Source organism: Falco punctatus (genome assembly GCF_963210335.1).
Source record: "Falco punctatus genome assembly, chromosome: 4".
NCBI lineage: Eukaryota > Metazoa > Chordata > Aves > Falconiformes > Falconidae > Falco > Falco punctatus.
Window position 1 is genome coordinate 83449696 of NC_137583.1, and position 25778 is coordinate 83475473.

Genomic DNA, 25778 nt, shown 5'->3' on the forward strand with positions numbered 1-25778 from the left:
TCATTACATCCTATTTCAGAAACTCGGTTCCCAAAAGAGTTTCAAAGTATAGGGACAAGGTAGAAGAAGGGTAGTCAGTGAATATCGTTGTGGGACAGTGCAGTGAGAGATGACACAGTTTAAAGGACTGGCATTAACTTGACATGCTTACTTGTGTTTGAAAATTTTGTACCTGTTTATAGTAATGAGAAACAAACTTTATGTTGGCTAGTGGGCATGAAGACCTACAATCCATCTTGCACTGTTCTGTTGCAGTTTCAAAGATGCATCAATCCTTGGAGCATATGAACTATTGGATTCCCTTTGAACAGTCTCCTTTTTCTTCATTGTTCCTCGGTGAGCAAGTGCAAGTCACTGATGTGTAGCATCACCTCCAGTGATATATCTGAAGGTAGACATTAATTTGCTATTTCTTGTGCTGTAGCCTAGTATGCCAAGTTGATAATGAGTAAAGGATGAACTATCATCCAGTTAAAATGGAATGCCTGAGGAAGTGCAGGTAGTCTGTACTAAATCCTGGAGCCACTTGCTGTACCTTAGTATCTTCAAGATTTGACAGATGAGAACTGTGTGCTGTTTTTCGTGAGTGGAGGTGAAGTACAAATGCATGTCCTAAGGACCGTAGTACCCTACATGAAATTATAATGTGCTATGGCCAGCACAATGCTTTTTTCCTTTTGTTCAGTGCTGACGTTAAAAAATATGCAGCACTGCAGTTTGTAGTGTCTGATTTACCCTATGACATTCCTTCAGTAAAAGGAAAGAAGTGAAGCATGCCAGCTTATCAGTAGAAGTGTATTTGAATGAGTGTCTGTGTGGTGAATATAATTCTGTTTATGGTGATGTGGAATTTTTTCATGGTTCTAAATTTGAGCTTTGACAATATGAGCCTTGTATCATATTTGCAAGGAGTTGTTAAAACTGAACCTGAACAACAACATTCAGCTTAGTGAAAGCTTTGCATTTACAAGAAATATATGGAAATAGAGTATCAGGCAGGATGCCAACCACCACTTCATAAAACATGACTACCAGAGCAGTTGAATTTACAAAATTCCTTAACAGGAATCTTTTTATGGGGATCCCAGCAGAATGCTTTCTTATGCAGGAGTTATTCTCAGTAGGTTTAACCACAATGAATATTCATTGCTGATGCTGTCTATGGTGGTCTTGAAAAGGAAAAATCCTTAAATTCTGCATCATGTAATCTCGGAATAGCTGAGGGTTGGAAGAGGCCTCTGGAGATACCTTGTCCATGCCCCTCTTCAAGGCTGGGTCAACTACAGCAGGTTGCCCAAGATAGTATACAATCTCCGAGGATGGAGACTCGATAAACTTGCTGGGCAGCCTGATCCTGAGATGTTTGGCCTCAATAACAGTGAAAAAGTGCTTTCTAATGTTTAAATGGAATTTCCCATATTTCAGCTTGTGCACATTGCCCCTTTTTCTGTCACTAGGCATCACTGAGAAGAGTCTGGCTCAGTTTTCTTCACTGCTTTTTACCTTGCTGCTCTGCGATGGAGTGCCTCCTTTTCCTCAGACTTTGGTGTTCTTTCTATTTCTCACTTTTCTTCGCCTGCCGCCTTCTTTCTCTGTCTAGTGTCTTCTGCCCTTGAATATGTATTAACAGAGGTTCCACAAACTGGTGATGGGCTAATGAGCTTTGGCCTGTGGTGGGGCTGTTGCAGGCCTGGCTGGACCAGCTGTGACTGGCATGTGGCAGCCTTTTACCTTCTCCCACAGAGGCCACCTCTGCAATACCCCACTCCTCCCACACCCTGCCCTATACATTCAGAGGATCCATTTTCTCTAGAGTGTTGAAATCCCTCTGAATGGCAGCACAACCATCTGCTCTGTCAACCACTCCTCCCAATTTTTAATCACTAGGATAGCTGAGGGTATGCTCTGTATCATCAGCCAGGTCCTTAATGAAAAGCAGTACTAGCGCCAGTATTGACCCTGGGGTGCTCCATTAAAGTGACTGCACTTCAGCTGAACTTTGGGCTGCAGATCATGACCCTTTGAGCCTGGCAGCTTAGCCAGTTTTCAGCCGCCCTGCTGTCCACTTATCTATCTGTATTTCACAATTTGTCTATGACAATGTTATGGGAGACAGTTGTTGAAAGCCTTGTTAAATTCAGGATAAACAACGTTCCCTGCTCTCCCCCCATCCATGTTGATAGTCATTTCCTTGTAGAAGGTTGTCAGGTTAGCCAAGCATTATTCTCCTTCATAAATATATGCTATTTTCTATCATCCTCCTGTCCTTCACATACTTGGAAATTGTTTCCAGGATTATTAGCTCCATCACATTCCTAGAAATTGAGGTGTGGATGACTGGCCTGTAGTTCACTGTATTCACCTTCTTGTCCTTCCTGAAGATGGGAGTAACATTTGCTTGCTTACAGTCTTTGTGAACCTCCCTTGATGGTCATGACCTTTCAAAGGTAATTGGAGAGTGGCGTTTCAGTGATACTGTCCAGATCCCTCAGCACTCATGGGAACATCCATCGCATCAGGGTCACATGGACTTGTATATGTCTACCTTGTTTAAGTCTTCCCTAATCTGATTCTTCTTCAAGGGTAATTGCTCCCTGCTCCAGAAAAGCATGGAAGAGCTATGAAGCATTTTCTTTCTACAGAGTTTCAGCAAGGCTGTTATCCATAACACAGTAGTTCAGGACTGGTGGGACCGTTGTTTTGATGGACTGTGGAATGTCAGTATTTGCACTGACAGGAGCGTGCCAGTCATATCCACTGATGTCTCTCTTTGTCTCTCTCACACAACTATCCCAATTACTTGTAATTCTCTTTATTGGTGAAAAAAGTGAAGATTTGTTTGTGAGGTGAAAGCTTAGCCATTTGAGTGCACAATCTGAACTGACTGCATGTTGATGATCCTCATGGGCCCCTTCCAACTCCAGATCTTCTATGATGTTCTCTGGCTATATATATACATACACTGCTATATATACGTATAGACACACTATCTATCTATCTAACTATCTATCTATATGCTTCAAATACCGCTTAGATTGTAGGGTCTACACAAAATGAACTTAGACAAAATTATAGTTTTAGCTGTGGTGATTGTGTTTTCCTTAGAATACTATCAAATCCTAATGCCCAGAATTTTCTGTTATGTTTTGTTTATGTCTACTGAAAATTCACTCTAGTAAAGTCTATAGTTAAGCAAATGTCCATTTCTTTACTTTCCCTGAGATACTGTGTAGTCACAGCTGAGGCTGGGTACTGAATGAATAGATGTTGGTTTCACTGGAAAATGTTCTTCATGATGATAATGAGCTCTCTGAAATTAAGTAAAATCTTAAAACTCATCTAGCCTGAATTGTGCATTGGTTGTACTTATATTGACAAATCTTGGAGCTATATGGGGAAGTAACTGGCCTGCCTCAGTCAGGGTAAAAGTATGCCTAAATAGAGGTTTTGAATTAGAATAACAGTAGAGACTGTTCAGTTTAATAATATTTCTGGCTGATATTTGCTGAAATTTGATGCATGAGTTAAGCAAGGGAAAGTAATTAGGATTTTCATGAGGTATCATTAATTTTGGTTTTCCAGGTGCTGTCTGCTGGAGTACTGGATGTGTCCAAATATCATGCCTGTTTGAGCAGGCTACTTCAGTGGGCATAAAAGCAGAAGTTGCTTATCTAAATGTCCGATTTCCCATTCTTCAATGATAATGATGCTAAACTTAAATGATTTACTTGGTTAAAATGTAATTTACTATCTGAAATCTGGCTGAGCTCAGCTTGAAACTAAATGTGCAGTTGGTGGTTTAAAAAAAGTGAAAAAACCTGCTAAAAAATTCAGCACTAAGAATATCTTTGACTACTTAGATACTTCAGGAGCAGTGCCTGAATAGGATAGTCACAGTCGTTGTAATGCAGTACAACCTTCTCCTCTCCCTCATTATGCTGTTTATATCATGCTTGAATGAAAATATATTTTACTTCCCTGAAAGCCTCTTCTCTGCAGCTTTAAACTTTCAGCAGATGGGAGTATTAGAGGAACATTTTTGCCTCTGCTTCTGCATTGAGCTGAGAATGGCACAGGACTGTGAAAGGATTCAGCCAAATTGCAGAACCTTCCTTGCACAACTGTCAAGCAGCCCACACCATTAGCGACTGTCTTTGTGGTGTCGGAGATCTCATTAGCTAGTCATGGGAGATTCATTCAACTGTGCTAATTATTTCAACAAGTTCTATTCGTGAACTGTGTAAACACTGGAGATTAAGAAAGTAGTAGCTATTCCAGAAAGGCTTTGGAATGCAGATCTGTTTCTGCACATTCATGTTTCAATACTGACTGCAAATGTGTACAGTGAGAGTAAAACTATGAATTGGCCGCTGCATAACCATAAGGATATAATCAGCTGTTTCTTCCTCAAGTCTTTGAAACTCTAGTTCATATAATTCCCTTATCTTAGCGGGAAGAGAAAAGACCAGTTCATCTTTTACTTTCTGGTGTTGTTATGTGACTATAGATGGGCTGTAATACAAATCTGGTCTGAATCTGGACTGCCCTGAAGTTTGAGGTTTTTTTTAATTTTAGTCTTGTTTTCAGTGGTCAGCAGCTGTTGAATTTACAGTAAAAATGTACATAAAAGAAAGAACCTTTAGTGTGAGAGATTTTGAATGTTCTGTTTAAGTGTGTTTGACTGAATTACAATCTTTTCAAAATAGTATGTTGTTAATTTATAGTCAAAGGTGTGTTTTCGTTTATTTTATTCAGGTTCACCCCGCTTCTGGAAGAACCTCAAAATCTGAACAATTTCTGCCACAGTTTACTTTACACTGTCAAGTTAGCATTCCATCAAGAGCAATGAGCTCCACAACACCAGGTCAGTTGGTTTATATTTATACCTCACTCCTGCAGAACAGAGTCCTGTGTTAGGATGTACCTACTTTATGTTGATGAAATGGATTTGGCAAGTGACTGATATGCCAGCTGCACTTCATAAGATATGACTGTCTTAGAAAACAAGATAGTGGCTATACAGGCAGAAAAGGCTATTTTGCGAATACCTTATCTCAGTTCAATTATGAAACCAGTATAATCCTACAGCGCTTTTAAAATGTTTTTGTAGAGTTTATTAAGAAACTGAATAATCATGATTGGACACGAACAGGCATCTTAAAACGTTTTAATTTTTAATATTTGTATGTAGTCATTTCTGCCTTTGCACAATTGCTTCATTTAAAGAAAAACTGCAAATGGTATACTGTTATTTTTATTTTTAGCTCTAAAGTCATATTTGTCCATATTGGACATTCTGTGCAGAGCTGCCTCCTTTAAGGCAGTCTCTAATTAACAGGAGTCTCTGAACCTGCTTTATCTGATGCCTGCAAAATGAGTTGCTGCAGGTTCACCTGATAGAAATTGAACTGTTAGTAGCTGTACCAAATGTTCAAATTTCCAAGAAAACAGAATGCTGCATATGGAACGTGGCTTGACTTCAATTCTTTTGAGGAGTGAAAGTCCCCAGTTCAAATCTGTGCAATGTCTCATAAGGTTCACATTTTGTTCACCCACACTTGAAGCATCTATTTCTAGTGCTGTTGGTAAAAAAAACCCTTTACAGGTAGCTTTTTTATGATTGCTTTTGTTTTCTGCAAACAGCCTATAAAAGCATCACAGAAAACACTGTAATAGCTAGCCAGCTTGTTTATCTGCTAGATGCCCTATCTCATAGAAATACAATTCAGTGAGGGTTTTTGGAAAATTGTTGGGTTTACTGTTGAAAACTGGTAATAACTGCTTTTACATTAAATGGAGTCAAGCATAGCTAGGTTTCAGGCTCAGCCTTTTTTTCTTACAGTGCAGTTTGGTGCATGCAATGAATTATCCATACAAAGCATGACAGGACAGTCAGCAGAAATGCATGTCTTTGTCTGTATTGCACTGGTGACTAATGTGAAATAGTCTTGTACTTCCCTAAACATTCAGTTCAAATTCCAAGATAGTCCCGTTGATCAGATCTTTCTAACATTTCATATCTTGCATTAGATACAGTCTGTGAAAATAGCCACAAATGAAATTAGCTTTTACAAAAAGAGCGTAAATGTTCCAGTACTCACATTACTATGAAGAAACAGATTGCAAATATGCATTCATGTTTGCTGTCTTTCAAAATCCAATAAAGGAGAAACATTCAATATAATCAGATCACCTGTAAAGGTATTTAGACGCTTTAGAAACATTGCTTTCAGTAGGAGTAAGTTGCCTAAATATCTTTAAATCCAGTCCTTAATGTCCCCCATCATTAGAGTTTGCCTGTTCACCAACCACATCAAAACACCTCTGTGGCATGTACAGAGTGGCAGCTTTCAAGGGCAACATCACCCATGAGATCCTTGTTTTTCTTTCCTCAGGGAAAGGGAAATTACACAGGATTTGTTTGGACTTCAGTCTGGCATCTTGCTTAAAGTAAATGTTGTGGACTAAATGAGGATGGATGTTTCCTTGTGGTATCTCTTCTGTCCCCTGATCAAGGAAGTCTGAGATCCATTTTGTATAGTGTTTTGTCCCCTTTTGGCAGTCACTCGAATTTCTGCTTTCAGCGCAGTCACTGTAATAGACTGGGAAGGAATAGAGTGGTAGGAAAGGCATCCCATTTCTGTGAGCAGTCCACACTTGATTATTAGAATTCTTTAGGAGATAAAAATTGCTGAATTTTCTTATTGCATCCATAGTAACTGAGTTCCCCCTTCACAGTTCTTTTCAAGCACACATATTTATTCTTATGTGGCCGATATGTCTTTGTCCCATTGCAATTTTTAATGCTTCATTTTCTTTCTCCATGAGTTTGTTTTTATGAAGGTGGACCTTGGGAGAGAAAGGGATAGAAGGGCAGTTCTGTCCAACTTTAAAGGTTGTTTCCAACTCAAACTATTTTATGATTCTGTGATTCAACTTCTAACTTGAGGTTAGAACTATATACCAAGATGTACTTGTTTCACTTGTAAGACACTGCAATAGTTGAAGAAGTATCCCTAGTATTCCAAAAGAAAAATTAATTGGATTGTCACTGACTTGAGCAGCTTGCTGCTGTGATGGTGAACCTGTGGAAGGCAGTTCTTGTGTTTGTGGCATGTAGTTTAAATGGCAAAAGCCTGATGAAGATGTATCTAATAGTGTTAACATAGGGGGGTTTGTGCTTTTGCTTTTTTACTCTTGAGAATCTTGTGCTTCTTCAGGGAACAGATTGCTATATTCAGTTACAGCCAGCGGTTAGGGCAGTTTTAAATAATTCCTAAGCAGGAAACCATAAGCATTCCCTTTTAATATAGACAGTATTTAAAACCATTTTTTTCTATTTTGTAATACCAGGATGTTACCTCATTTGAACACCAATCCATGTGTCTTATACATAAGACCTGTGAAAATTTCCATTATACATTGTAAATGTTAATATTTTAGGTCATGGTTGTAGGTTACAACATAATGGTAGATGTACTTTTTTGTTTTACTATTTATGTAGCCCATGTATATATAGATTGTGTATGCACATTTATACATGACAAGACAAGAAAAGCAAGAGGCAAACTGGTAAAGCAGTGTTACCTCATAGATGAATAGTGTAGGCCAGCCCACTTCATGGATGGCTTGTTCTGTCAATCAAAAATTTTTGAAATGCTGTAGAAAGCTTCAAGTATTGTGTGCTGTGCTAAATTTCTCCTTATTTTTACAATGGATATGCTAAGTGGAGAAAATACTTTTTTCTTTAAAATTATATTCCCTTCATATCTAAATTGTCAGAAAGTCCATTGAAAGACCTGATGTGGAACAAGCCAAATTTATGCATGTTTTATTCATATATTACCTGAAGAACCTCTTTGGCTAGAGTTTGTTTGCAGCACCAATGCACGTAAGAATTTCCTTACGTTGCATGATGCAATGAACAGGTCTCCAGTGTAGCAACATCTACTTGCAACAGCACTGTAACCTATTAAAATTGATTGCAACTCTTTGAACCTTAAGGGACCAGGCTATTGCTAATCTGCAGAGCTATAAAAGTAACTGCTGAATCCCAACAGGGGAAGGTGCTGATGTTTGGTTGTTTGCCTTGCTTGTTATAAATTGTAAGCATCATTAAGGAAACATCTACATCCTGTTGCTATTGCATGTTCTTAATTGATCTGTGTGCATAAAAATCATTGGACAGCAAAAGAAAATACTTTGTTATTATAGGGAATACTTAACAGTGTTTTGAGAAATACCTTTTTTCTTGTTTATTTTTTTTTAATATTAAATAATACCCAGTGATGAATTAATACTCACATATATATTTTGGAGTTACTTGTCTCTACCTATCTAATACTTTGAAATATATCTTCTATTAACATGGTGGGGTGGTTGGAGGCTGTGTCTGTTGTGTGCCCACCAGCTCAGTTTTCAAGGATTCCAACTGTTTCAAAGGATGTTACTCTTCTGAACAGGAGAGCTCTTCCTTTAAAGCATGTGTTGATTTAATACCCAGATTTTTTCAAAGAAAAAAATGCACCTGTGGGGAAGGGTAGACTATAAATATTTCTGTAAAGATAAAGATCACAGAGGCATGAAGACACTAAGTTTTTTTTTTGTAACCAGAGAAGGGGATTAAGTCCTGAGAGAACTCATCTCTTCTCCCCTTTGCCTCTCCTGTCACCCACATATTTCAGATTTTGTGCTTTGCTTTTCAAAAACCTCTAAATTAAAAGTAATACTGGAATAGTTAAATTAAATCGATTCTATTAAAAAAACAAAACAAAGCACTAAACCCCCTAAAGTCATTCATGGAATTACTTGGGGTAAAATTTCTGTTAGAGAAGAGGGGCAAGTAATATTAATAGATGATGAAGGAAGATACCTGGAACTCCAATCTGTTCAGTAGGTTTCCAGATGTGGCAAACTATTGCTAAATAAGCAGTGTTTGGTATCACAGTTTCCCACTGGTAAACCACACATCCCGTTTATCCAGTTTCTTCCTTTTACTGTTGCGAACAGGCAAAATGCTGCTATGGAAGGCTGGTCATAAAGGTGAGACATCTATTCACTGTTCTTGGTTTTCAGAAGCATATCAACATGTGCCTGCTGCTGAAGAGAACAAGTTCAGAATATGTACTCTTTACTTACTTGCACCTGAGTGAAATTGGCTCTTTTATCTATCTGTAATTACTGAATTAAAATCCCATTTTGATATATAATATTTTGGAAATACCTGTTCAAAGTTCTTTCTGCTCTTCAACAGCATTGCTTATTTTTCCAGGTCTTTAGTATCTTGTAGGAGCTGCCTGTTGCCGTAGTTAATGAGAAGGTGGTTTTTCTTTTCTTAATAAACTGAGTGGGAAGGGAGAGGAGCTGTGTGCTGAATTCTGCTAGTTCCTACTTTTGGATCACTTTTCTGTCATCTTAATTCTGAATTTCTTTAATAGGCATTTGTTTGTTCCTCTTCAGGAATAGCTTGTTCTTCCTTTCTGCAAAGCTGACTCCCCCTGTTTCCTTGTTCTGCTTGACTCTGCTTTTTTTATAAATATTTTTCCTCATATTAGTAAAGACTAAGTATAGAAGATGCTCCAAAATGGTATTTCCACTACTGTTTTAAAATTAAAATGCAGTGGAAGGTTATGTTGCGGTCCAGTAACCATCTCTGCACAAGCAGTAGATGCTGTGAACAGGTGAGTATTTTCATGAATGTTCGTGTATGTAGTTACTGCAAAATATATTTTGTCAGTCTTTTTGTAAAAAGATTTGAGAACTTTGAGCCCAAACCGAAGTAGTAAATGAAATACCAGAAGGCTAAAACCTTTTCTTCATACAGAAATGGGTGTGTTTCAGCAGGTCTTTAAGTTCTGTTTAAGCTGAGTGCATGGATGTTTTTTTGGACCTCTGACTGTATACTGAAGGAATTGAATGTATTTGTTCCTTGTGATGACCTTCCTTTGATTTAAAAATAAATAAATCACTTACAGAAAGGCTGGATTAGATATACATTTCGTGAATTCACTGAATATGGCCCCATAACTTTCAGGATTAATAGATATGTTACCTATATCTATCTATGTGTGATGGAGTACTGCAGCTCTTTCAGACATCAAATAATGAAATGAAAATATAAAATCTATGAGCTCAGGCTTAATGACGTGTAAAAGAAAGATTCTTCTCCCATTGCACCCACTGCTTTCTTTTAACTTCCAATGCAAAGCATGACTCAGATGTGCAGCTCAGATTCTAACCTCTTGAAGTCCAAAAATAGCCTCAGTTTGATACAAATCTTAGTTTTGTATCTTAGTCTTATGCAATGTAAAATATTTGCTGTTTATAGACTCTTTTTCTGTCTTTCTGTATTTTTCTCATAATAGTTTAATCCTGACATCCTTATTAAGGTGTTTCTAGATAAAATCCCAATAATTAACAAGCATGCATGAAAAATACGGATCCGAAATGTGTTAATATACAAGACAACCAAATAATGAATAAAATGCTCTGTCTATGCATTAGATAAGAAAGCATCATCGTGTTCACTTGCTAGTAATTAAATTAAGCTACCTCCTATGTTTGGTTTTTGGGTTTTTTTTGGTGTTTTTTTATTTTTCATTTAGAAGTAATTTACACCATTTACCATTAAAATTGATAATCAAAGCATATAAGTGTCATGGTCCTGCTCTCATTTGTGCATTGTGTTAAATCTTCAAGTCTTAAGTAAGCAATTAATGACAACACAAGTCACCCAGCCATTGTGTTGTGGGATTAGTTACTACTTTCTGCAGGTTCAGGTTAACTGAAGAAAACAGGTCTGGAGAGTGTTTTTTTTATATAACTTTGCTGTGCTTTAACGTGATATATGCATGCAAACTTTAACCTATATATTAATATATATATATAAAATCCTATCTCTTCAAACAGATATGATGCTTAAAAATTACAATTGTATTGCTTTTTCCTTTCAGGAATCACTTGTTCATATTGGCCACCAGATGTTTTCATCTAGGTATTTGTCTTTCAAAATAACTGTTTTGTTGGTTTTGTGTAGCCAAAGCACAGGTTTCTGAGCTGTAGTGCTTTTAACAGCTAAATTAGCTCTCTGGGAATAAATATTCAAAGGTTTTGTGTTTTTTTTTTTTTTCTTTTGATATGGTTCATAAAACTTGTAAAGACTCTTCAGAATGTTTGTTTTGGTTTTTTTTTTTTTTTTTTTTCATTAGAGGTGCAAACTTTTCCTCACTTTAAGTATATAATCATAGAATGGTTTGGTTGGAAGGGACCTGAAAGATCACCTCATTCCCACCCCCCTGCCATGGGCAGGGACACCTTCCACTAGACCAGGTTGCTCAAAGCCCCATCCAGCCTGGCCTGGAACACTTTCAGGGATGGGGTGTTCACAATTTCTGTGGGCATATAATCTGAGGCTATGATTTATCCTCCATGTTCACCTAAACGCTTTAAATGGACACCTCTAGAAAGAGCACTCAAATTTATTGTCCGTTGACAAAACACTGTGTTTCACTGTCTTTTCAGAGTTATCAGCATTTTTACTCTGATTAGTTCATTAAACCAAGGTAACATAGTTACACTTTCACTGGAATCTAGTGAACAAGCCCAGCTAAATTTATTTTAAGTCAATGTGTCATAAACTGAATAAATTACTTAAATGGATTTTGGCTCCCCAGCTAGTATGCTTTGGTATGTCCTGAAAAAAATTGTTTGCTCACAAAAAAACCCTCTGAACAGCTTTTTACGTATGAGAGGTCTGGTTTTTTGATGCAGAAGTATTCTGTAAACCATTTTTCATGCCTTAATTTTTGCTGCTTGCCAGAGGCTGTGGTTTCAGTATATGTAAACTGATGTAACTGGTTCTGGGTAAGCATTTGATTCTGCATGGGTGCGAGACAAATGGTACAAAAAGGCAATTCCAGATAGAAAGAATAATCCTCAAAGAAATATAATTTATTCCCATATGTTTGTGGTGGTGTTTAGTGTACATAAAGGTATTAACAGTGTGGAAGGGGCAATAAATGCTTCTCTGTTAACTGTTGTGGAAATTAGGTTTTTGGTTTTGCAGCTCAGAGCAAGAGCAAAAAGAATTGTACTTCACTAATACTCAAATATTAAACATCAGGTGTTTACTAACACCTTATTTAATATTAAACATCTAGTGTAATGTTGAACATATAGACATGGATAACTTGATATAAGAATATTAATATAACTGGCTAAACACATTTTTAAATGTTCCAATGCTATAAAATAAAGCTAATGCCCTATTTTATATTTGAAGTAGGTATACATTATACTTTAAATAGGTAAATATATACATTTATATTTTGAGTGACCTTAGGAAAGGTAAATTGCAAGATTGCATTCCCTGTGAAGTGAAAATATGGTGTTGCAGCTCATGCCAGACAACGTGGTTCTAAGAAAAAAGCTTTCAGACAAGTGGTTAATATTTCTGATGGTAGAAGGCTTGTTTTACAAAGATAATTGTTGAGGAATATAATTAGACTTCTGTGGTATGTGACAATCTGTTAAAAACAACACCATCCAAAACCATTACAGCCTAAAATGAAGTAAAAACTGGCTAACAGTTTCACAAAGCGTTGTGCATAGGGAAAATTGTTATTCCCCTAAAGGTTTTCCTAGTAGATATCTGTACGAATTTATTATTAGTTTAACATGACTCAGGTTTTTTATCAGTTATCAAGAGGAAAAGAAATACTGTGGTAAAGCTGAGATCAGTTATACTGAAATAAATTTGGTTATATAAGGTTCTGTAATCCCACTTGATACAAATACATTATTTTGAAAAAATAGCATTTTAATCATATAAAAGTAAAAAAGAATGTAGCGCTTCAGGAGTATCATAGAATATTGATTAGAAGAGATCTCTAGAGGTCCCATAGGGCTGTTGCCAACACCAGATCAGGTTAGGCATCTTGAAACCTTCCAGGGCTGGACATTTGCAGAGCTTCCCTGGCCATCTTGCCTGAGTATTGCGCTGTCTTCCTGGCAAGAAGGCTGAGCCTCCAATTTAGAATTTGTAGCTATTGAGCCTTTCACCATCATCTAACACTGCTGAGAAAAACATGCTTGTGTGATGTTTGTAACTCCCCTCCAAGTAGTTGCAGGCTGCTCTTAAACCACCACCTTAGCCATCTTCTCACTGATTTAAAGAAGCTCTGCTTTGCCAGCTTCTCCTTGCAGGTCATGGGCTCTAAGGCCCTGACTAGATAGTCCTCTCTTGGTAGCTCTCCACTATCAGTTTTTCACTGTCTGTACGTAGAAGTGCTTGGTTATGACTTATAAGTCATGATAAAACACCCTGAATCATGAAAAGGGAAGCTAGTGCCCTGCAGTAGCCAATGAAGTACATGGGCTTCGTCATGGCATGGGGTCTGCATGCTGAGAATAAGTAATGCTTCGACTTTGGTGGCCAGATCCAGGGTTGGGGATGGAGTAGAGAGAAGCTTTGAATTAATCAGGAATAAGTATGTCTTAGCTTCCTTTTCAACACAGAAAAGAGACACAGTTAGGGTCAAGCAAAACTTTTTCTTCAGTCTCCATTTAGACTAAGTGAACAAAACTGTTCTTGGAGTACTGGTTCTATTCCTGATAGCAACAGTTCAGAAAGGGCTTTGAAGAAGAGTTAACAGAAATAATACAAGGTCTGGAAGATATACCTTACTGAAAGAAGCTTCAGGAATTCAGTCCTTCAGTCTGTTTTCTTTTGTTGAAGGTTGAGACAATGTGATTGATGGTTCTTTTATATATATGTGTAAATGCCAATGTGCAAAAGATTTCTGGTACAAAAGGTGCTTACTCCTAACAGGAGGACTTAATCATATCTTGTGTGGCTGGAAGCTGAAACTAGACAAACTCAGAATAGAAATGAGTCTCCTTTTTTCAACAGTGGTGGTAATTAACCATTGGAATGTGCTGGATAATGACAAGGAGACTAATTCCTCATGTGTTCCATCCTTGCAAGCTATAAATCCCAAAAGCCAACTAGAAGTTGCTTTGATTTGTTGCTAAATGTATGACAAAATACTCATGTGTTTTTACTGAATAGAACTCTGCTATCATTCCAGGTAAGTTTGGAAAGCATCCAGATTTAAAAGTTTGGATTCCAGTCTCCCAGGAAATATTTAACCATCTCTGTTTCTACTGCTTTACTGCCTGTAATCCTAAAGTCATTGTGCTTGCTGGAAGCTTGTGCAATGGAGCATCTTCTGATGCCTTAGAAAAGCTTGGCTTTGCTTGATGCAAACTCTTCAGCATAACCTGTAGAGCCTTCCCTAAGTATATGAATTCGCTCTGCGAACAAAAATGTCGTTTAATTCCAAACCAAGTCAGGATCGGAAGCAGCTCAACTAAAGCAACATCCCTGCCCCATATAATTTCTGCAGTTGCCATGTGCTTCGATGCTACATGGCCTAGGGCCTAGGTTTTTATATTACTGGAGTGGAGGGTTCCCTACCATCTTTGAACTTCCTACTGTGCAGATGGACAGCCACATATACAGAGTATTCTTTGGACTGTGCCAAGTATGGGAAATCCTAATGCCTTGGTGGGTGGGACCAATCTACTCTTGATGTTCCTATTCCTTTTTATATTTTTTTTTCTTGTTGCCCTCCCCACAAACATCTGAATTTCATTCTTAGCCTTGGCATACCAAATAATCTATTTGATCTTCTACGAACATTGTTTTCTTCAATGTACCGTCTAGCATGTTGTTTGAGGGGGGGGTTGGGCTGTTGCTTTTTTAGAAAGACCTATTTATTTCTCAGAGGCTACAAAGTAAAGTTTGGTCTCTCTGGGTGCTTCGTTGACATATTCTATTTGGCAGGTCAGTTGCTTTCCTAATTTCTTTCTTTGTCAATCCTCACATTTCGATTTGGAGAATTGCTTTTGTGGTATCCAGATAAACCACAACAAAGTCCTTTTCTGCTTCATTATTACTAGGGTTCTTTATACCTGAAAAACAAGTAGTGTGGGAGATGCTCGTGGTTCCCTGCATTGCTGCAGGTTTTTACCTCCTGAGTGATTTTACTAATCAGATAGCTGTTTTTCTTCATTCATTTATTAAATGATTTGGTGTCAAGACTCATTTCTGTGTGCCTGTCTTAGTGGGGGGAGAAGACAGGACAGAGTCACCTCTAGGGCTGGAGAGCAGGTGGGAGAATGAGCCAGGGAACTGCATGATTCAAAAAGCCACCAAAGGGGAGGCTACATTTTGAGAAATTACTTTTTCAATGGCAGTACCAGAATAAGCAGCTGTAATGACTGCCTGCCTGTTCTCACGCTTCTCATTGACTGCTCAGTCATGCCAGGTATATTTGTGTGGCCACAGGATGAAACAGATTTGGGAACTGATCCAGGCTCAGCTGTTCCCAAGAAAAAAAAGGGTTGGTTTTAGCCTGGATCGGTTCCTCATTGTGGTTTACTGCATAGCCACACAATCAATGGTATTGGCAAGGTGGGGAAGGAAGAGGGAACTGAAAAGAGTGTTTAACTCGTGTACTACCTTTGAAAGAAATGATCATGAGTGATCCTTGAGGGGAATCCTAGTGAGATTACCTAGCCCTGGTTAAAGCTAGAGAGAAATACTTAGGAGGTCTTCACTTCACTAGTCATTTCTGGCTTCCAGATGTTAAGAGTTCCTAGTTCTGTCCATGCAGAATGTGGAGGCTGAATGAACATTTTTGGTTTTCAGCTCTTTAGCTGAAAGAAATTACTAATAAGGTCATATCATCTGTCATACAGCATACCACTTTTAAAGTGATATTTCAGTATCTGACTGCTAGGCATTTTTCGATATTCATTAAGATACATGCAACACAAAACAGAAGTATGTGAAATACACTTTATTGAAAGATCATGCAGTTAATATTCTCCTATGTGACTTTATAACATCTATATTTTTTGTAATAATTGTTTCTAAAATGTTACATTATACAGAAAGTTAAAGAAGACACCACGAATAAAAAATTTCTTGTAGTTTCTTCATTCATTAGATTAGCTGCATGAATGTTGGTTGTATTGAATACCCTAAAAAAGCTGTGTTTGCCAACTTTTAATTTTTTCCCACCCACACACCACCTCCTAATTTTGTCTCTGGCAGCCCAGATGTGTTTCTGAAGAATAAGTGTTTCTTCCGTGATAATTTTAACACTTATAACAGGTAATTTGCAGATCAGGTAACTCACAAAAAGCAGAACTGTTGTAGCAGCTTAATTTTGAAGCTGGTGGCAATTTCAAACCTTCATTACAAAGTCTGAAATGTTATAGTGTGTGGAATATCTTAATCTAGAACTTAAGTACTGCTTTATAGCATTTAGAAAATGAAGGTCTAAAGGGACCTCAAAGTATGATTTAAGTCAGGGAGGGGCATGCTATTCTTCAGGCAATGATATGCACATTGTGGTGTGGATTCAAGTTCTACTAAACCAGCAAAACTCCTGGTTTGAACCTGTCTCATGGCATATTAAAAAGAAGCTAGACAAATGTCACTGTTAAAAACTAACAACACAATGAGTTCCACAGTTCCCCTTGATGACCTGTTTCTGTGTGTGGTTATACTTAGAAACATGAGGTTCCTATTCTTTATATTTCTTCTACTTAGATCTGTTTCTGTATAAAGTTGCAGTGTAGGCATGCAAGATTTGTAAACTGAGTATTTTTTCCAAAGTTTAATGTAGTGTGAAATGGATTTAGACAAAATATCTTATTTTGGACTGTTAGTCACTGCAGGGGAGGATTTTGAAATCATGTCATACCTAGATAATGCTTTTTTTTCCCTTTCTTTTTTTCCTTTTTAATTTTCTTAGTTATAACAAAGCTGAGCAGGGGTCCTGGGGTAATAACTAATTTTGGTGATGACTGTAGTTCTTGGGGCAGTGATGTGTGGTGTTGGTGTTGTCAACCTCAATGTCTGTTCCAAAGTTGTCTCCTACAGGTGCTGCCCTCTGGCTGGGCATTCTGGCAGACAGGAAGGCAACCTGAGATGGTTTGACAAAACTCCCATTCATTAAACATAGAATATTTTGAGTTTAAAGTTTTTGGTTTATCACTTCAGCAGTTTCTTGCAAAAAAAAGCACTGAGCTATTTTAGTATTTCTGAATTTCTACCCAAAGTCCCCTTTGTTACCAACTGATCTGAAGACATAAGAATAGCAACTGCTACCATGCTGTTTTTCCCTTCTCACTTGTTCAATGTTATTCTCCTAGGATGGTGTTTGCTAGTGTTTCTTTCCAGTCTTATCTTTACTAGGTTGTAAAAATCAATTTCTTTCACCTTTTCTCATAGATTACACTTTTAAATCTCTTCATATTTTCAGTTTTTTCTTAGATTCTTAAGGTGCCACCTGGAAGTGATAGGAAATTTTTTGTTGTATAAAATTAAACCAATGCAAGTAATTATTGTTTATAGTTCTCTCATTGCTAAAAAACCCTCAATTTGCAGATGTAGTCGTTCTCAAGTGTCTGGATTATGGATTAACCAGGTCCTGTGCCCCTCAGTACTTGACTGTAGGACACTGCCAATGTACGAGTCATGTAGATGACATCTGCTTACATGTCGCTTCCTCTGTGTACGGCTGTTCAAGGCTGCATCTGTGCTATGCAGAAATGAGTTTACAGGTTTTTCAAAATTGAATGTCCTGTCATCCATTTATAGAAGTTTCATGTTGTCTGTATTCTGGATTCTTCCTACATTGGGTAATGGAGAATGATCTGACACAAGTGGGAAATTCGTGAAGGATTACTGATCTGGGATGTGGCAGAGGAAAGAGATGTTTCTAGGATGCAAGTATGGAGACCTGTGAGTTATTGTGTATGCTCTGTCTTGTGTGACTCGCATCACTTGCTAATCAGAGGGGGAAAAAGATATGGTAAGCATTTCAGGAAACTGTCAGCTCTGATTTGGGAATAGCATTTGCAGTCCTTTGTCTTTCTAGACCATGCACCCCATATGCAGGTCTCTTGTTAAGGGTAGGGGGAGTCAAGTCTTGATAGTGATAGCAGCACTGTACTTTTAGAGAAGATGATTAATAGGAAGAAGCATAACAGAACCCCAGAACTCCTGCTTAAATTAAAAAAAAAAAGGGGGGGGGGGAGCAACAAAAAAATCATAAAGTGGTATAAAAAAGTATGGCTGCTCTGTATTTTGAGACAATACTATTTTTAGGCAGTACCCTGCAATAAAGGCCAGTGCACAATACACAAATTTAAAGCTTCATGAAGACAACATTGGATATCTTTCGCAGCTTCCCCTAACGTGCTTGCAGCTGTTCCTCTAGCCTTGAAGTAGATCTTTAGTGACTTAAAGTGAATACAGCTCATTTAGATAGCCCAACTCAGCTTTCAGTAGTTGGTGTGGGTGCAGAGAGCACTCTTACATTGCCTCAGATCTTGATGAATATCCCTTTTCTCTATTGAAACTTTCAGCAGTTTCCCTAAACAATTTTTTGGTGGACAAATTCACAAGTAAGTGTAAGCTAAGACAGGAAAATCCTCGAAATAGCCACTGAGTGCTTTGTCTTTTCTGTTCAGCTATTTTGTAAAGAGTAGAAGAAGAGAGAGGAACTCAAAACATAGTGGTGCTATATGAAATATTACATCACCTTTCCCCTGTGTAATTTATGTGGTTTCATCAATATTTTGCCTTTTCAAACTGGTATATTGGAACATGCCTTTTATGCCATGTCCTTGGATGCACTTGAGGGGTCTACTTGCCCTCCTTCACCAAACGTGCAGGAAAGATGACTGCTTTGAGCACCTTTTGATTCATTATCATCCAAGGAATCTATGATAGATGATAACTAATGTTTTGATTTCGGTTAGGTGATTAGGAGTACCTGTAGACTTGTGGAGGCACCATTCATTTCTGTGGCAGGGAGACACTAATAAATGACTACTGTCTTTGGGGTGCAGATCTGTCTATATATGGGAATTTAATAGTATAGTTCTTTTAGTAATAGTAAGAAACTGCCCAGCTGATCAACTGCATAATGAAACAAAACTATCATTTGCATGTAGAGGAGGATTAGGAAGAAAGACACTGATACAGTGACTTGAAAGCATCATAGAGAATGGAAAATGAGTGGAGACTTTGAAAGCTGTGCAGTGTGGGAGAGTTAAATAGTAGTTAAGCCTAAAAGAAGAAGGAAAAAGGACGTATGAAAAAAGGTATGGTGAGAAGACATATGCAGAAACATAAAAATACATGAGAATAGGTGTGTCTAAAGCATGAGTAAGGAATTTTTTGAAAAGAACTTCCTGGGGAAATAGCCGCCCTTCCACTTGGCACTGGTCCTTAATATCACGTTGGAACTGGGACCAGCTTCTCTGGTGCTCTGCATGCCTGGCTGCTGAAATGGAGATTTGTTTCAAAGTTGACTAACACTTTACAGCTAGTCAGTACTTTATGGTGCTGAAAACATTCCCGCTGATGGAATTTTAAGGTGTTAGCTGCCGCTAGTTTCAGAATCTGTTAGATTACTGAAGTAGCTTAGTGGGTATGGATTGGAAGAGCAAATTCCTTTAATAGCTTGTTAAGGCGATATCTGGATTACTTATGTTTTGTATTGTCTTACCTTTGGGAAGTGTTTCTGAAAGCATTTTAAAACTTTTACTTTCAGGATTAATAGTCCTTTCAGTATAACTTCATCCAGAACCAAATTCTGGGAGCATACCCTCTTGAAGAGTTCTAGCAGTTCTCTTTGCCAGAGTAAGGGATCAGAGGTGGAGGAGGCTGCATGTACTGCACACAGTAGTCTGTGCAATAGAATAAGTTCCAAGTCCATGCAAAATGGAATTAATGTTATAAAATTATGGGATGGTTTAACTTTAGCTATGTTTAACTTTATTATAGCAGGTTACTGGTCTTTTTTTACCCCCACCAAAATATGATGTTGCAGTTCAGTTGTACCATGGAATGAAAGAATACAGATGTTACAAAAAACCCCAAACACCACCCCTATCCCCCCCCCCCAAAAAAAAAACCCAAACCAACAACCCAAACCAACCAACAACAACAAACCCATCCAAGAAAACAACAAAACCCAAAACATGTCCAACCTTTAACCTTGCTGGTGCATGTGTTTAATATCCTTGTGAAAGGGATGTTTTAATTGTACAGGAATGAGCAGGTATTTTACAATCAAAAATCATGTGTGTATGTCTATCTAAAAAATAATTAAAAAAAAAATGCAGATAGGTCTGCTAAGGCTTCCTGGACTTGCAACATCCACTGTTCTGACAATTTCAGGGCTTTAGTAAGAGATTTCAGTCATTCTAAATTGTACCATGTTTTGCTGTTCAACATTAATGTTCTTAGATGGCAGGTATAAGATGTACCTTATACATGTGGCTGTGTAACATACAGAGATAAATTGGGCAATCTATAGATTCCATGTGAAGAAAAAAAAAAAGAGGGCTTTCTGGAGAGGGGTTAGGCCGGGAGATAAGTACTTTTCCTATGACATGCCACACAATATTTCTTCTGAAAGCAAATCATCCTGTTGTCTAGCACCTTCTTTTTCCTGCCATTCAAGCTTTCCAGAGATGCTTTCTGCAGTCCTGTAAAGAGCCAGGAGGTGGGCAAGGTCTCTTTAATTAGTACGCATAATGTTTTATTTAACTATCCATCTATGTTGTGCAGCGACTGTGCCACAAGAATTGCACAAAGCTTTTCTTAACTGTAGGCGGTTGTTCATTTATTAATGTAAACACCATGTGCCTTGGATATGTGAGCCCTAAAAATAAACTTGCAGAGTTAAAAATAGATCTCTGGGAGTACTGAGATGCTGCTTAATCAGAACCAGCTGCAAGCTGTCTAGAAAATGTAAGTTATATGGAGCCAGATGGCTTTTGCCCTTTTTGCTTTAGACAGCATGTAATTTGGGTAACTGCAGCTACAGTAATGTATTTTCCCAGTCAAACTGTTTGATAAACATATTTGTTTCGAACAGACACTTCCAATTAGAGAACCAGTAAAATGTTAATTTATTTTAATATTTCTTCACGTGGATAAGCCAAAGGGACGTTATATAATACTACACTCAAAGGCACTCACAATAACTGCTCGCAGATGTATTCAGCAGGAACTGGATTATGACTATGCATCTCTGTACAACAATCCCACTGAAAGCAAGGAAGAATGATTCAAATGAATCTAATGGCATCACAATCAGTGGGACTTGTGTGGAGTAAGTTGCAGGGGTAAAGCATTACACATATAGGAAGTGTGACAGAATGATACCCTGGCAAAGGTACATCAAAACAACAGCCCATATGATTTCAGGAAGGGTTCCTTGCAGCACTTCTGCTTAATTGATGGTATTAAAACCAAAACCTGCTCTGAGGCTTGGCAGTTTCCACAATTCACCAGCCTGCTACTGGGGACTTGTGTTCAGATTGTATTTAGGAGTCTCAGTGACTAGTCTAGGAAGTGGGAAGCTGAAGTTCAAGTTTGCTTTATTTGATTTGGAACCACCTGGGACAAGGAATTATGCCTTGATTGAGAGGCTTGAAGGTGAGTATCTCAACCTGCAGTATCATCCTAATTCTATTTATGAGGTCTACCGATCATCATCTGGGGGAGTGCAGTGTGAAATTGCACAGCCTCCAGACCATTCTAGCTGCGTGCGTATAAATCACTGTTCAGTCTAGTACTTACCTAACTAGACTTGTGTTATGATTATCGGAAAACCTGGGGGAAGGAGGTGGAATGTATTTGAGGAAGTAGCCTCTTTTAGGAATTGTCGTAACAAAAGCCAAGCTGTCCAATCTGAAAAGCAGTGATCCATTTTTTAAGTAATGATGTCAGATGAAGACTGTTCTGCAGATCCAGGAATGGGTCTTGGTTTAAGCAAAGGCTTTTGAAAATCAGGGTTGCTTAAGGTGCCTACTTTACAGGCAGACAATACAAATTATATGCAGCTGGCATGAAGCAGTCATATTGAGTGATTAAATGTCTCCGTATCCTTCTCCCATCGGTGTTTTACATTTTCTGTAATAACTGGATTTAGTTAAGATCTTGGTGGTTTAGCTTTTGTTTTTTAGCCTTAGCACTATTTGCTTCAATTAAATGAATAATTACATTTTCTGAATGAAATGCCTTTTTTCCATAATATTTTCTTTACATTCAATAGGGCTTTTTGTTTTTTTTGCTTCATCCAATCTCCCAAAATTCCTCATCTTCAATGTCTACCATGCAAATTGTCATCATCTTATAAATTTAAGCCTCCTGTGAGAAACCACACAAAAATTCCAGTCAGTCTCTGAAGGTAGCACTAGCTACCTGAACTAGTCAGGGTAAAAGCAGGTTTTTAATTTTTTTCCCCCTAAATGCTTACATTTAAATGTATCTACAATGCAGGGCTGTCTGAAACTGGAAGGTGGCATTCCCTCCTTGACTTTATATCTTTTGCACCTGTCATGCTCATGAGTCATGAGATATTTTTTTTTAAACTGCAAGAAGTAGATTAATCAGTCTTTTTGTGGCATGTAATTTTTTAAACTAACTGATACCAAGCATAGTTTTAGGTTACAGGCTCTTTTGGACGCATTTCAGTATGAAAATAACGTTCAAAAGTGCTTTGAAAATGCATTAATTTACTTTTTTTTAAAAAAAAATTGCACTTGTTTGGTGTGATTCTTGGCTGAAACAGCTAGTGATTTAAGAACCTGCAAATCTGTCCTTGCCTGAGCATGATTGCATGTTCAATTTACAAGTGGATCTTAAAATAGTAACACTTGTAGTCAGGTGTTAAGATGTTTTAGGCTGAAATCAAATTAAAAGAATTTACTAGTTTTTGGCAGCAGAAGTGATAAAGCTGTGCAGATGAATTTTTAAGTAGCTGTATACATGACATGCACTGTTGATGAGTGTCTGGATTTAGATCAACCCAGCTGTAGGAAAAGCTCTGTGATGATTTGGTTGCTCCAGGCTTTTTTACTTAAATATTTTGTCAGTGACCCAAAAATGGTTCACAGTCTATTTAGCATAGGTTAATCCTGAATCACTCCTGAACAGAAGAGTGAGAAAGGAAGGGCAAATGAGATCCCTTGAGCTCTTTGGTTGAGATTTCAGCATTTCCTTCATTAAGAATCTGGTAGAGGAGAGAAATCATGCATTGTGTATCTACTACATACCTCCCTTCCCCACTTACCTGATGAGGAGATTAATATTACACATAGAATTAACTTTACACTATTGTGCTCTTTCAGCAGATCTCAATGGGTACAAGCAAAGAAGTATGCTGTACCAGTAAAGATATCTGCAGTAAGTCATTTGTGCCACAGGAGCTGGTTACTTTTAAGGGAAAGAAGAACAGGAGGGGATAATTTTGACCAGATTTAGATCAAATAAATTACTTCTGTATTTAGTGATTGTTCTCTTAACTTTTAAAAATTCAAGTAACTTTCTTCTCAAATGCCATGTGAAGTATTTAGATGTTTCACTTAAAAGGCATCACAAGAAATAATTTCTCATTCCAATGTTTTTAGCATGCATTTTTTCTGGAACAATCAATTTCATTAAAATTCAGAATAATTCTTGGTTGAACTTGTTCACAGTTTTTTGAAACCTATTTAGTTTTTGCTTAAATCTAGGTCTAACACTGATCATGTTAAGATGTACACGGAGGTGCATTCAGCAGGAAACTGTGCTAGAATAAGTTGCTTTGTCTTACCAGTCTTCAACTCAATGTTTCTTTCTGCCAGATATCTCTGAGTGTAGTGGTACCTAAAGTGCCTTCTCTGTATGCACTTGGTCTATTACAGCAATCAGATCGCTATCAATATTATTAATATTGTATTAAATAGTATTAAGCATTAAGGCTTTGCTATTCTGGTACGTTTTGACTGAAATACCCTTGGAAGCATTTGCAGAAGCAGCTCAACGGGCAGCCTTTTCGGGGATGGAAGTTGTGAAAGGCCGTGCTGATGCACAAGTGAAGACAGGCTGGTAGGAGGTAGTGTTGCCCTAGCTTGCAGGACTTCTTGTTAACCGAATTAAATGAACTCATTACCAAATCTAAGAAATTATTGACTTTCTTACTGAGAAATACTCAGTATCTCCGAGTATTTAGTCATCTATTCAGGATTTTTCCTTGTTCTGTTGTAGCAGAGCCCACCCTTTCGTAGCGTTTTTAAGTGAGTTTTTTTTCACACGTGGCTTCAACTGAGTAAAGGCAGAAGTGAGAGCTGGGCCTTAGCTTTCTGGCAGTCAGGTCGTGGCTGCAGACCTGTGTTCAGATCAGACTTCTGTTCCTCCTTTTCACCTTGCTGTGTGTGGCCTGTGAATTATTGTAAGCAAGGTAGTCTTGGTGCTTCCTGTAAGCAACAGATAATTCTAGAATATTTTACTACCTGCTTGAATTTGTATCTGAAAGTCAATTAGCATACTACTTTGCAATGTTAAAGATTTGTTTATGCCTATATATAGAAAAGAGTTAAACTCTGAAAACAGCAAAATGACCACAGATTTCACATAGTGTAGTACTACTTTTTAGATGTTAAGAATAAAAACCTGTGTTGTTCTGGAAGATGCTAAATTTCTTTCCTACATAAAAATAAAATTTGCTTATGCAGAAATGCTTGTTAATTATGGCTGTTTCTAGACCTAGCTGGAAATTCCCGCTGTGATTACTTTTGGTATTAAAGTACATCCTTGTCCCCATTTTAACACCACCACCTGAAGAGAGAAACTGATTTATTAAAGGAAAAAGAACCCCAAATTTAATAATTTAAAACAAATGTTCTCTTTTAAAACAAAATTAAGCAGGAAAGAAAGTGAAAACTCTAGTGAAGGCTAATACTTTTTATAGAGGGTCTTACATACATTATGGTGTGTGCTTTTAAAAATCTCCAGGATTTTCTGCATGATAGCATTTCCAAGATACTTGGGCTTGTTTACACAAGTATACTCAAACAATTAATCTGCACTAAGTAGACTTGAAGTGGATTAGTTAAATTGCATTAAATCTTGTTCAGAATGCTTTCAAAATTAATTTCCTTAATTTAATTTATATTAATTTATTTTGGAAGTGAACTAAGCTGCATGGAATTAAGTTAATCCTGAATGAGTATCCATAATAGAGTTGAAATAGTTAAACCACTCCTTCTTTAAATCTGATTTTTTTTCCAAATATTTTGATTTTCCTCTGAATTTTTTCTCCATTTAAGATGAAATTTTTAAAAATGCTGTTATACATGAGGGTTTTGGGTTTGGGTTGTTTGAGGTTTTTTGGCTGTTTTAAACTCACGATGTTACTGTAAGCAAAGCCATTTTCTTACCCAACTTTGGATCTTGCTTATGTCTGAGGAAATCCACACTAACTGAAACCAGTAAAATTACTCTGTTTTGGCATCCTAAGCCACTTGAGCTGATTATGATTACTTGTTCATAATCTGAACAAATTGTAGAACAGTCTGCAAGTATAATTGAGAGCTGCCAAGTCTTTCCATCTTTTGGCAACAGGAAGTCAAGCCAAAATGCTGGAAAAAACCCGTTCTTCACTGTCTTAACAGACATGGCAGAGCACTGGGAATATCAGGGCTTGCCTGATGTTTCCGTTTCACTGGGCTATGTAAGGCCTGGCTCCTTTTCAGTTTCCTAAAAAGGGCCTCATTTGAATCGCAGTCTTTTCCTATGTGCTTTTATTGAACGTGATTTTCCAGTTCCTTTAAAGTGATTTGCATTTTCCTTTGAGATGCATCTTTGTGAGGTAGACTCCAGCCATGACATTTGTGAAACCCTGAAGAGGTGGATCCTC

The 25778-nt window shown here is 37.6% G+C and overlaps 1 protein-coding gene across 1 annotated transcript in view; it reads left to right on the forward strand.

The window, feature by feature from the left end:
- Positions 1-25778, forward strand: part of HDAC9 (histone deacetylase 9) — a 482690-nt gene that overhangs the window by 33494 nt on the left and 423418 nt on the right. Inside the window, exon 3 of the mRNA XM_080383947.1 lies at positions 4756-4864. Coding sequence (XP_080240073.1) covers positions 4756-4864 — 109 coding nt within the window. The remainder of the gene's footprint in view (positions 1-4755; positions 4865-25778) is intronic.